General features: G+C 33.8%; 3 protein-coding genes across 3 annotated transcripts; all 3 read right to left on the reverse strand.

The window, feature by feature from the left end:
• Positions 901 to 2555, reverse strand: LOC109356132. The gene is made up of 2 exons (XM_019599469.1): positions 2380 to 2555; positions 901 to 1325 (listed from the first exon to the last, which is right to left on the reverse strand). The coding sequence occupies exons 1-2, from the start codon at positions 2540 to 2542 to the stop codon at positions 901 to 903; spliced, it is 588 nt and encodes a 195-aa protein (XP_019455014.1). The 5' UTR covers positions 2543 to 2555.
• LOC109357404 (pirin-like protein 2) lies at positions 6020 to 7979 on the reverse strand. The gene is made up of 7 exons (XM_019601351.1): positions 7822 to 7979; positions 7492 to 7541; positions 7356 to 7394; positions 7222 to 7250; positions 7067 to 7129; positions 6879 to 6979; positions 6020 to 6774 (listed from the first exon to the last, which is right to left on the reverse strand). The coding sequence occupies exons 1-7, from the start codon at positions 7935 to 7937 to the stop codon at positions 6291 to 6293; spliced, it is 882 nt and encodes a 293-aa protein (XP_019456896.1). The 5' UTR covers positions 7938 to 7979; the 3' UTR covers positions 6020 to 6290.
• Positions 12409 to 14368, reverse strand: LOC109356848 (pirin-like protein 2). The gene is made up of 7 exons (XM_019600421.1): positions 14211 to 14368; positions 13881 to 13930; positions 13745 to 13783; positions 13611 to 13639; positions 13456 to 13518; positions 13268 to 13368; positions 12409 to 13163 (listed from the first exon to the last, which is right to left on the reverse strand). Exons 1-7 carry the CDS (start codon positions 14324 to 14326, stop codon positions 12680 to 12682), a joined length of 882 nt encoding a protein of 293 aa, XP_019455966.1. The 5' UTR covers positions 14327 to 14368; the 3' UTR covers positions 12409 to 12679.

Genomic DNA, 14381 nt, shown 5'->3' on the forward strand with positions numbered 1-14381 from the left:
CAAAATGTAAAAAAGTTTCAAACATGACATAAAAAAGTATAAATCTTTTGTGAGCACAACCTTAGCTGTAAGATGTTTATGTATAATTTAATTGGATAAAATATTGACGTAGTTAATGTGTAATTTCTGTCTACTTGATTTAGTTCATTAGTTGCTTTTCATCCTATTTTTACAAACTTCACTCATTAATCATTAATGATGTTACTACATTAGAATTTATTTAACAATATCTAAAATTTACACCAAATCTTTTTGAGATCGATCTCATACTTGATAAACTATACTTCAATGAGGCTCGTGCATTAAAGCAAGCATAAAGCCAAATGCAAAATTATAGTTGAATTATCTAGGGGAGAACATTGGTGATACACCAAGGTCAAACACATGTACCATAAATATACATAATGTCGAGTTATGTTGTTAAAAATGATTGTTGCCAAAAAGATATTCTAGAGGAATTGAGTGCTTTAGATAAGAATGGAACTTGATTGCTCACGAATATTCTAATGAACATAAATCCATAGGATATAAATGAGTTTTTAAAGTTAAACATAATGTAGATAGGTCTATTTGGATCCATGTGAAGTTAGTTTGGAAGTTATCCCAATCAACTTCCTATATAATGGAAGGACAAGAGTATGTTATGCAACCCAACTTCCTATTTTTCTTGTTTCTAAGTTCTAACTGGTTACAATTTGTTGTAATCTAAAGGAAAAGTATTACTATCTAGCCATGGAAGGACAAGAGTACTATGTTATGCAACCCAATTGACTATAATTTACTCAATCACATTTTACTTTCTTTACTATGTTTTCACCACTCAATCATAACCTAACTCATTCCATACATAATCATTACAAGAATAAGCAAGGAAAACACACTAGCAAAATATCCTAGTGATTATGGTTTTGACTTTTGAGGAATATTAGGAGTTGATGGAAAAGGAGGCCAAGGGAAGTAGAATTTTGATGAATCCAAAGTAGTTGTACTTGTAGCACATAATGTTGTGTTTTTTTGAGGTGGCTTATAACTAAGGGCACTCAAGGTGTATATACATTGGTTATCTTGTTTTGATTTCACTGATATCTCACTTGTTGTGCTTTTCAGAAAGGGAACATTGCAGCTTGAATATGAGGTTCCAATCAAACTTGCTTGGCAGAGTGACACTATTGCTGAACCATCCAAACAATTGATTCCATCAACTGATGGTACATCCAACTTGTATACTCCATATTGGTCTGTGGTTCTGTTCACTGACAACATTATTTGCTCACTGCTTTTTGGTGTGGTTGCTCTAAATTTGCATTGTATGTGAACTTCAGCACCTGATTGCAACATAAGGTTAGAAATATAATAAGAGTTTGATGGTAATATCTATGCATTGTCACTGTAAAGACTTATTTACAGCTCGTATATTATTCCATCCCGGTCAAATCGGGTACCTCACCCGACTAGGATGGGGCCCACCCGACCAAACCAAGCACAAATAGACATGGACTAGACTCTTATGTCATCCTCGTATAAGCCTCATAAATGTCATTGATGTCTCATTAAATACATTCCCCAACTGGGTTCTGCCACGTCCCTGAAAAGGCTAGTTTGTCCCCCTAAGTCAAACAAGTCTAACTTGGAGGCTTGCATCACTTCACGTCAAGTACCACGATTCCTGACACACCATTCAATGTTTGCCCAATTGGGTTCTGCCACGCCGCCTGCAACTCCAACCTTCCCCCTCTCACATACATGATTAGAGACGAACCGAACCTACTATGCGATGGGGACAAACTTGCTATGCCTCTACAATGCACACTGTCAAGTCACTATCAACCACTGGATAGATGACATGTCGCCATAGTATTTACTATAAATAGAGAATGTCCTCTTACATGAAGCATTCACATTTTCACATTCTCCTACATCATAAATATTCACTCACACTCATAAGCATCTTAACTCTCTCATTCATTACTAGCTTTTACTCCCATCTACTCTCATTCATTCTCCATTAATTCTCCTTAAACTCATACTGACTTAAGCATCGAAGAACCTTTTCAGGTACCTCCACTAGCAATCCAAGCCTCATTCCAGTCAGCCTCTAGAAACAGGATACTCAACTAGATTCCCCGTTCCGGCCTTACCCGATCAACACTAAAAACATATATCATTCATCATTCATTTGTATTTCTTTTGAAGAGTAAATAATGATTAAACATGAATGAGAAATGATGCATTTACAATATATAATAAACTATGATTATATACATTTTTTCTCTAAGATATTTCTGCATTAATAGTATAAACTAATGAAACAGTGGATTTGAAAATCAAAACTGAATGAAGGATTTATGTTAATCATGGGATATAAAGTTCCTTAATTACCAGGCAAGAAGTAGCTTTCCTTAGAGAAAATGGTGGTTGAGCAAGTATCACAATAAACAGTACCCACCACATTAATCTTGGAGATAGTTGAAGATTGAGCAATAAGCACAAATGGGTAACTGAAAAAAGATGTAAGAAGAGTAATGAATATAATTGGAGCCATTAAAGGAAACTGAAAAATGGGGTGAAGAAACTTGTACAAAAGAAGAACATGTATATGAATGTATTAATAATTAGTTGGTAATACTTAAAGGGCAAGTGTTAAAATATTTTATATTGAAGAGTTTGTGATGTGTGAATAGAATGAACCCGTGAGTGTTGAAATTGTTTATGCATATTCACTACAAAACAAAGACTTGTGAAGGTGTTCTTTGGCAGATTGTGGGTAGCATAAAAAGATTGAACATTGTGATGGTTGATATGAATTCTTGTTTTGTTTATTAGTGGGAACAAAAGGCATAAATGTCAAAGCGGTGCATATTTTTTGTGAAATTTTAATGTTATGTGGCATTTGTCAATTCATTTTTTTCCAACTGTAGAAGCACATTGCATGATTCAACTTAAGCAAATCTGCATAGCACATGTTGCACTTTGGGACTCTCAACATTATTGGGGATGAGGTTAAAAACCCATATTTTTAATAAAAGAAAAAATGTAAATTAATAATTTTATGGTTACTTTCAGTTGTTAACTCAATTTATTCATGTGCCATAATTCCAGAGAAAATGAGAAGTGGTCGTATAAGAAGACTTGAGATGATTCAAAATGCATACTCGTCGACCATATAACACATTGGGAAGGACATAAGTGATTACATAAGAAAGATGACAATGTTCAAAATGTGTCTCCTTTGGCCAAAATTCCCAACTTGAAAAATATTTCATAAAAACATAATCTACCAAAATTTATAACCCATCAATGAAAGGCTCAGTTGACCAGCAAACAATGCTAGAAATGCATTGGACCGATGATGTGAACCAGCCAAGTTCTGAGTCAAGGGGTAAGAGAGGTCAACAGAGTTCTATGACTAGGGTCAAAGCCAAATCAAGATTTCTTAAGGTCACAAAGGATTCAATTGACCATGGAGATTACATGGAGGAAACACATTTATGTCCTTAGGTGATTATAGGGTAGTAGTTTTAATTTTATTGCAAGAATAAATGAGATTAATTCTCGTGGGTATTTTTAGAAATATTTTAAATTATTATTAAGTATTTTATTTAAATTATGTAATATGAGGGTTGAGAGTTTAATTATTTGTATCATGGTCCATTAGTGACCAATTAGATTGATTAGGCACGACTAAATCAATCAAGGCATCATGGCTAAATCATGAATTTGGTTCAGCCATTTCATATGAAGACCTTTCAGTTTAAACAATGGATCAAGGCATTCAAGTCAAAGCTCAAGAGGCATGTAGAATCAAGGTGGATGAGGTGTGTGAAATACTTACCATAATGAGGAAGTCAATTCAAATCCTTGCCTTATGGGATCAATTCAGATTGGAAAAGAATTAAAGGAGTAAATACTTTGCTTGTTTGATTTAAACATGTGTTGGATGTGTAATTCAAGGCATTGAAGACATGGATCATCCAAGAAAGGCAAGTAATAAAGCCTTTTTTCATTCAAAAGGGGTGTGTGAATCCTTGAGCATCAATTCAGATTTTGCAAGTATCATAAGGCAATCAACTTGCTCAAATTTGAATTCAAACTCATGGCAAAAAATGTGAAGATCCAAGCAATTAAAACTTTCATTTTCAAGCCTTTTCCTTGTGGAATCCGTCCACATCAACTCAACCAAGCAAGCCACATTCAATTTGCCCAAAACAAATAAACACATGGCTGAATACTTCAAGGAATTCGACCAATTCAAATGTCAAAACAACTCAACCATTAAACTCTTTTAATTACCTGTTTAATTAGGATTTTAAATTTCAAATTAGGACTTGGTCAATTTCTGAATTCCTATTTATGTACGCTTTTGATGATGAATGAAACAAATTGAATTTGAGATAAAATCTAAGTGTTTAGTTGAGAATTTCTCCTACTCTTATCTTGGTTGTGACAATCAATTGGACTTATCAAGAACCTTAGTTCTTGTGGCATTCTAAGACTCATCACCCTTTCTGTGTGGCATTTACATTCTTATCAAGGAATTATCCTTGTGGGGAATACCTTATTCTTATCAAGCATCCTTGCTTGTGACAGACTCCATTGGCTTATCAAGCATCCTTTGTTTGTGGCACTTCACCTTCATTCTTTCCCATTTCCCTAATGCCTCACGCACATATCATTCACACTTTCATAATTTCCAACAAAATGTGTTCATCATCGATTCAATTCACCATCATCCTCAAACAAAATCACTTCCCTCACAATTCCATCCCAACCAAGTGCAAACCTTATATATGTCCTCAAATACATCACCATCTTCATACAAATTCCATCCATAAACAAAACAGCCTCAAATACTTCCCTAAACATACATATACCTTCATCCAAACAGCCCCCAAATACACCCTAAACAAATAGAAACCTAGCCTAACTATTATTCTCCAAACTGCACCAAACAATCCCCAAAGCCTTAACACATAACCTACCAAGACCTCACACAATTACCATACACAACCCCATCCAAAAATAGCCTAAAAATCCCACTAACACAAAACCGAATTTGAGTTTCCAAACTCAGTTTTCAAGCTTAAAACTATCCAAAACAAAGGCAGCTTCAAAGAGGGTTGCATCAACCGACCACGAGCAACTCACAAGGTCAATGGGTCGACAAATATGTTTACCAAAACCCAAGATCAAGATCAGCCTGTCGAGTTTCAATAAGGTTCGGAGTATGATGTGTAAGATAACTTATAAGGGAAGACAATACTAAAGGGCAATTAAGGGTCATACCCTTATATATAGGCTTGCCGAACTGATAAATTGGAAGGAAAGGAGCATAACTTCAGCCATGACGTCATTAAAAATTCATTCGACGCAAGGTAAGATTATCAAACTATCCCTCTTTAAATACAAACTTGAGGGTTAGAATCCCTTTTCAGATACCTACCAAAAACAGTTCAAGGTCGGTCTTCAACACGATTCAACATTGTTCTAGTACTCCAAAACCAATCTTCAATCCAATATCATCCCCAAGATATCACTGCCTTGTCATCCCTCATGAGACTTTAAAGAACAAATCTATTATTTCAAGTGGTTAAGATCACTTTACCAAAGTATTTTCGGTACACATTAACATAATTAAACCTTGATATCATACTTTAAAAACTCAGCATTCAAAAAATATGTTGGACATTGATGACAAAATTCTTTTTCTATGTATGAACAAAAAGGAGATAGATATTGACTTATCAATCACAACCAATCATTATGTAAAATATTCAACGACTGTCCTTAAAATATCTAAAACTATTAGATGATTAAAAAGGTGAGGCTATTAACAAGAGTTTATGTGTCTATTCACACTACCCATGAACAAATTATTATTTTATAAAAAAAAACTACAATTTTGATATGTAAGAATATCCCACAAAGAGAAACACACAAACAATTTTATATATACTCAATTACCACAAACATATCAAAGGATTTCAACTAAAAGAAATCTGAAAAAAATGAGGTATGGGGAGAAAGTGAAGTAGTGCTCAAGGGAGAGAATAATTAAGAAAAGAATACATGGTGACTTTAGTGGAACCCTATAATTGCTCCAACAACTGTTTGGATCTTCGAGAAGCTTTTTCTACATAGAAATAAAATGACAGAATAAGCAATCTCTCTCACTCATTTTCAGTTCCTAACTTAGATTGTTATGATAAATGAAAAAGATAGGAGCCTTTTTATTTCCAATAATTTTATTTTAATGTGAGCATGAAATAGAGAATTAAACTTGATCTTAGTAACTATTGAGATTTGAAATATTTGCCCATCTCAAATCCATTTTTGCTATAGTGATAATCTTCAATAGTTTTGTCTATCTCATGTTGTGTATTCATCACAAAAGGTCCATACTGAACAACTGGCTCATTAATTGGTTGTCCTCCAATCAACACAAACCTTAAACCCTTTGAAGAGTTATTCCATATACTAAGGCCATTACCATTACTCAAAACTAGAACATGGTGTGCCATATTTGGTGATGAATTTGGAGACCCAAAAACTCCTTCTCCTTCAATTACATAAACAAAAGAGTTCCAAGATTCTGGAATAATTTGATGAAACTGAGATCCAGGTTTCATTGAGAAATCAAGGAACATGGTTGGAGTTGTAGTGTAGACAGGTGAATGGATTCCCATTGCTTCTCCTGCTATTACTCTCACTTCAACACCATCTTCTTCTGCTGATGGAATCTTCTCACTTACAACTTCTTGATAGTTAGGTTCAATCCTTAACCAAAAGACCAAGAGAAAATAATATAATGTCAAATAGTGATCAATGATACAAAACTTGGAAACGTTGAGTGAAACATGATATATATATATATATATTACATTTTGTTATTTGCTGATAAATTGATCCAAAGTTGCAATCCCTTGTTGGTTGCTTCTGCAGGCATTTCAGAATGAATTATTCCTCTCCCTGCAGTCATCCACTGACCAAAAAAGAAACACAATAACACTCTTAAGTCTCTAATTAATATTTATCCTTTTGAATCATTATGTTAATGTTGCGTTGTTACCTGAACATCACCAGTTCTTATAGTACCCTCGTGCCCAGCAAAATCTTTGTGAGTAATGCCTCCCTAAAATCCAAATCATAGGTTCCTTAATTTCTAAATACAATTAAGTTAGCCATTTATACAGTGAAAATGTAACTATATACATATATGTGTACCTCTAGCATGTAGGTGACAGTCTCAAAACCTGCATCAATACATAAAATAAAAACATTAGGGTAAAGAAAAAAACATATATAGCCAAAAAGTGTAGGATTATATGATTATATGATGATATGATTGAGTTAAAAACCTCTATGTGGATGATCAGGAAACCCTCCAGGAGGAGATACTGCAACGTCAAACACACAAACCAGGAATAAAATACTATAAAAATATAATACAGATTGAAAAAAGTAAGGGTTGAAGCAATAAGGTCAGAATTGTACCTGAGAAGTGATCCAACATTATAAAGGGATCCAAGTTCTTCAACTCACTTCTGAGAATCATAAACCAATCAAATTACAATAAATATAAATATAAATATATATACTCAAACATATTAACATATATGAGAACACTTAGTTTGACTTATTTAATTGATATATAGATCCTGTGATAAAGTTATATATCCAAATTTATTGTCCTCCCATATGAATGGAGAACTAATCTCATTAATAGTCATTAACATAAAGAGAGCAACCAAAATAATATGACATGAAAGGATGTTTATTAAATAAATTCATGATAGAAATAAGTGGAAGACTGAATATATATACCTTCCAATGGCTCTTCTAACAACAGCTCCAACCCCTTCATGTTGAGATTTGGCTAAAACCTTCTTGAGAACCAATCTGGGCTTGTTAAAAGCTGGGGAATAATCTGACTGAGACATGATATTTCTACAAAAAATGTAAGTGCAAGTAATCTTCGGGTGTTAATAATTATGCTAGAATTGAGGAACAGGGAAAGGGGTGTCTTATAGCTCTCAAAAGTTGTTGTACTTTGCGTGTCTTTCACACCATTCAATGTTTGCCCAATTGGGTTCTGCCACGCCGCCTGCAACTCCAACCTTCCCCCTCTCACATACATGATTAGAGACGAACCGAACCTACTATGCGATGGGGACAAACTTGCTATGCCTCTACAATGCACACTGTCAAGTCACTATCAACCACTGGATAGATGACATGTCGCCATAGTATTTACTATAAATAGAGAATGTCCTCTTACATGAAGCATTCACATTTTCACATTCTCCTACATCATAAATATTCACTCACACTCATAAGCATCTTAACTCTCTCATTCATTACTAGCTTTTACTCCCATCTACTCTCATTCATTCTCCATTAATTCTCCTTAAACTCATACTGACTTAAGCATCGAAGAACCTTTTCAGGTACCTCCACTAGCAATCCAAGCCTCATTCCAGTCAGCCTCTAGAAACAGGATACTCAACTAGATTCCCCGTTCCGGCCTTACCCGATCAACACTAAAAACATATATCATTCATCATTCATTTGTATTTCTTTTGAAGAGTAAATAATGATTAAACATGAATGAGAAATGATGCATTTACAATATATAATAAACTATGATTATATACATTTTTTCTCTAAGATATTTCTGCATTAATAGTATAAACTAATGAAACAGTGGATTTGAAAATCAAAACTGAATGAAGGATTTATGTTAATCATGGGATATAAAGTTCCTTAATTACCAGGCAAGAAGTAGCTTTCCTTAGAGAAAATGGTGGTTGAGCAAGTATCACAATAAACAGTACCCACCACATTAATCTTGGAGATAGTTGAAGATTGAGCAATAAGCACAAATGGGTAACTGAAAAAAGATGTAAGAAGAGTAATGAATATAATTGGAGCCATTAAAGGAAACTGAAAAATGGGGTGAAGAAACTTGTACAAAAGAAGAACATGTATATGAATGTATTAATAATTAGTTGGTAATACTTAAAGGGCAAGTGTTAAAATATTTTATATTGAAGAGTTTGTGATGTGTGAATAGAATGAACCCGTGAGTGTTGAAATTGTTTATGCATATTCACTACAAAACAAAGACTTGTGAAGGTGTTCTTTGGCAGATTGTGGGTAGCATAAAAAGATTGAACATTGTGATGGTTGATATGAATTCTTGTTTTGTTTATTAGTGGGAACAAAAGGCATAAATGTCAAAGCGGTGCATATTTTTTGTGAAATTTTAATGTTATGTGGCATTTGTCAATTCATTTTTTTCCAACTGTAGAAGCACATTGCATGATTCAACTTAAGCAAATCTGCATAGCACATGTTGCACTTTGGGACTCTCAACATTATTGGGGATGAGGTTAAAAACCCATATTTTTAATAAAAGAAAAAATGTAAATTAATAATTTTATGGTTACTTTCAGTTGTTAACTCAATTTATTCATGTGCCATAATTCCAGAGAAAATGAGAAGTGGTCGTATAAGAAGACTTGAGATGATTCAAAATGCATACTCGTCGACCATATAACACATTGGGAAGGACATAAGTGATTACATAAGAAAGATGACAATGTTCAAAATGTGTCTCCTTTGGCCAAAATTCCCAACTTGAAAAATATTTCATAAAAACATAATCTACCAAAATTTATAACCCATCAATGAAAGGCTCAGTTGACCAGCAAACAATGCTAGAAATGCATTGGACCGATGATGTGAACCAGCCAAGTTCTGAGTCAAGGGGTAAGAGAGGTCAACAGAGTTCTATGACTAGGGTCAAAGCCAAATCAAGATTTCTTAAGGTCACAAAGGATTCAATTGACCATGGAGATTACATGGAGGAAACACATTTATGTCCTTAGGTGATTATAGGGTAGTAGTTTTAATTTTATTGCAAGAATAAATGAGATTAATTCTCGTGGGTATTTTTAGAAATATTTTAAATTATTATTAAGTATTTTATTTAAATTATGTAATATGAGGGTTGAGAGTTTAATTATTTGTATCATGGTCCATTAGTGACCAATTAGATTGATTAGGCACGACTAAATCAATCAAGGCATCATGGCTAAATCATGAATTTGGTTCAGCCATTTCATATGAAGACCTTTCAGTTTAAACAATGGATCAAGGCATTCAAGTCAAAGCTCAAGAGGCATGTAGAATCAAGGTGGATGAGGTGTGTGAAATACTTACCATAATGAGGAAGTCAATTCAAATCCTTGCCTTATGGGATCAATTCAGATTGGAAAAGAATTAAAGGAGTAAATACTTTGCTTGTTTGATTTAAACATGTGTTGGATGTGTAATTCAAGGCATTGAAGACATGGATCATCCAAGAAAGGCAAGTAATAAAGCCTTTTTTCATTCAAAAGGGGTGTGTGAATCCTTGAGCATCAATTCAGATTTTGCAAGTATCATAAGGCAATCAACTTGCTCAAATTTGAATTCAAACTCATGGCAAAAAATGTGAAGATCCAAGCAATTAAAACTTTCATTTTCAAGCCTTTTCCTTGTGGAATCCGTCCACATCAACTCAACCAAGCAAGCCACATTCAATTTGCCCAAAACAAATAAACACATGGCTGAATACTTCAAGGAATTCGACCAATTCAAATGTCAAAACAACTCAACCATTAAACTCTTTTAATTACCTGTTTAATTAGGATTTTAAATTTCAAATTAGGACTTGGTCAATTTCTGAATTCCTATTTATGTACGCTTTTGATGATGAATGAAACAAATTGAATTTGAGATAAAATCTAAGTGTTTAGTTGAGAATTTCTCCTACTCTTATCTTGGTTGTGACAATCAATTGGACTTATCAAGAACCTTAGTTCTTGTGGCATTCTAAGACTCATCACCCTTTCTGTGTGGCATTTACATTCTTATCAAGGAATTATCCTTGTGGGGAATACCTTATTCTTATCAAGCATCCTTGCTTGTGACAGACTCCATTGGCTTATCAAGCATCCTTTGTTTGTGGCACTTCACCTTCATTCTTTCCCATTTCCCTAATGCCTCACGCACATATCATTCACACTTTCATAATTTCCAACAAAATGTGTTCATCATCGATTCAATTCACCATCATCCTCAAACAAAATCACTTCCCTCACAATTCCATCCCAACCAAGTGCAAACCTTATATATGTCCTCAAATACATCACCATCTTCATACAAATTCCATCCATAAACAAAACAGCCTCAAATACTTCCCTAAACATACATATACCTTCATCCAAACAGCCCCCAAATACACCCTAAACAAATAGAAACCTAGCCTAACTATTATTCTCCAAACTGCACCAAACAATCCCCAAAGCCTTAACACATAACCTACCAAGACCTCACACAATTACCATACACAACCCCATCCAAAAATAGCCTAAAAATCCCACTAACACAAAACCGAATTTGAGTTTCCAAACTCAGTTTTCAAGCTTAAAACTATCCAAAACAAAGGCAGCTTCAAAGAGGGTTGCATCAACCGACCACGAGCAACTCACAAGGTCAATGGGTCGACAAATATGTTTACCAAAACCCAAGATCAAGATCAGCCTGTCGAGTTTCAATAAGGTTCGGAGTATGATGTGTAAGATAACTTATAAGGGAAGACAATACTAAAGGGCAATTAAGGGTCATACCCTTATATATAGGCTTGCCGAACTGATAAATTGGAAGGAAAGGAGCATAACTTCAGCCATGACGTCATTAAAAATTCATTCGACGCAAGGTAAGATTATCAAACTATCCCTCTTTAAATACAAACTTGAGGGTTAGAATCCCTTTTCAGATACCTACCAAAAACAGTTCAAGGTCGGTCTTCAACACGATTCAACATTGTTCTAGTACTCCAAAACCAATCTTCAATCCAATATCATCCCCAAGATATCACTGCCTTGTCATCCCTCATGAGACTTTAAAGAACAAATCTATTATTTCAAGTGGTTAAGATCACTTTACCAAAGTATTTTCGGTACACATTAACATAATTAAACCTTGATATCATACTTTAAAAACTCAGCATTCAAAAAATATGTTGGACATTGATGACAAAATTCTTTTTCTATGTATGAACAAAAAGGAGATAGATATTGACTTATCAATCACAACCAATCATTATGTAAAATATTCAACGACTGTCCTTAAAATATCTAAAACTATTAGATGATTAAAAAGGTGAGGCTATTAACAAGAGTTTATGTGTCTATTCACACTACCCATGAACAAATTATTATTTTATAAAAAAAAACTACAATTTTGATATGTAAGAATATCCCACAAAGAGAAACACACAAACAATTTTATATATACTCAATTACCACAAACATATCAAAGGATTTCAACTAAAAGAAATCTGAAAAAAATGAGGTATGGGGAGAAAGTGAAGTAGTGCTCAAGGGAGAGAATAATTAAGAAAAGAATACATGGTGACTTTAGTGGAACCCTATAATTGCTCCAACAACTGTTTGGATCTTCGAGAAGCTTTTTCTACATAGAAATAAAATGACAGAATAAGCAATCTCTCTCACTCATTTTCAGTTCCTAACTTAGATTGTTATGATAAATGAAAAAGATAGGAGCCTTTTTATTTCCAATAATTTTATTTTAATGTGAGCATGAAATAGAGAATTAAACTTGATCTTAGTAACTATTGAGATTTGAAATATTTGCCCATCTCAAATCCATTTTTGCTATAGTGATAATCTTCAATAGTTTTGTCTATCTCATGTTGTGTATTCATCACAAAAGGTCCATACTGAACAACTGGCTCATTAATTGGTTGTCCTCCAATCAACACAAACCTTAAACCCTTTGAAGAGTTATTCCATATACTAAGGCCATTACCATTACTCAAAACTAGAACATGGTGTGCCATATTTGGTGATGAATTTGGAGACCCAAAAACTCCTTCTCCTTCAATTACATAAACAAAAGAGTTCCAAGATTCTGGAATAATTTGATGAAACTGAGATCCAGGTTTCATTGAGAAATCAAGGAACATGGTTGGAGTTGTAGTGTAGACAGGTGAATGGATTCCCATTGCTTCTCCTGCTATTACTCTCACTTCAACACCATCTTCTTCTGCTGATGGAATCTTCTCACTTACAACTTCTTGATAGTTAGGTTCAATCCTTAACCAAAAGACCAAGAGAAAATAATATAATGTCAAATAGTGATCAATGATACAAAACTTGGAAACGTTGAGTGAAACATGATATATATATATATATATTACATTTTGTTATTTGCTGATAAATTGATCCAAAGTTGCAATCCCTTGTTGGTTGCTTCTGCAGGCATTTCAGAATGAATTATTCCTCTCCCTGCAGTCATCCACTGACCAAAAAAGAAACACAATAACACTCTTAAGTCTCTAATTAATATTTATCCTTTTGAATCATTATGTTAATGTTGCGTTGTTACCTGAACATCACCAGTTCTTATAGTACCCTCGTGCCCAGCAAAATCTTTGTGAGTAATGCCTCCCTAAAATCCAAATCATAGGTTCCTTAATTTCTAAATACAATTAAGTTAGCCATTTATACAGTGAAAATGTAACTATATACATATATGTGTACCTCTAGCATGTAGGTGACAGTCTCAAAACCTGCATCAATACATAAAATAAAAACATTAGGGTAAAGAAAAAAACATATATAGCCAAAAAGTGTAGGATTATATGATTATATGATGATATGATTGAGTTAAAAACCTCTATGTGGATGATCAGGAAACCCTCCAGGAGGAGATACTGCAACGTCAAACACACAAACCAGGAATAAAATACTATAAAAATATAATACAGATTGAAAAAAGTAAGGGTTGAAGCAATAAGGTCAGAATTGTACCTGAGAAGTGATCCAACATTATAAAGGGATCCAAGTTCTTCAACTCACTTCTGAGAATCATAAACCAATCAAATTACAATAAATATAAATATAAATATATATACTCAAACATATTAACATATATGAGAACACTTAGTTTGACTTATTTAATTGATATATAGATCCTGTGATAAAGTTATATATCCAAATTTATTGTCCTCCCATATGAATGGAGAACTAATCTCATTAATAGTCATTAACATAAAGAGAGCAACCAAAATAATATGACATGAAAGGATGTTTATTAAATAAATTCATGATAGAAATAAGTGGAAGACTGAATATATATACCTTCCAATGGCTCTTCTAACAACAGCTCCAACCCCTTCATGTTGAGATTTGGCTAAAACCTTCTTGAGAACCAATCTGGGCTTGTTAAAAGCTGGGGAATAATCTGACTGAGACATGATATTTCTACAAAAAATGTAAGTGCAAGTAATCTTCGGGTGTTAATAATTATGC

This window comes from Lupinus angustifolius, chromosome LG09 (assembly GCF_001865875.1).
Source record: "Lupinus angustifolius cultivar Tanjil chromosome LG09, LupAngTanjil_v1.0, whole genome shotgun sequence".
In the NCBI taxonomy this organism is placed as follows: Eukaryota; Viridiplantae; Streptophyta; class Magnoliopsida; order Fabales; family Fabaceae; genus Lupinus; species Lupinus angustifolius.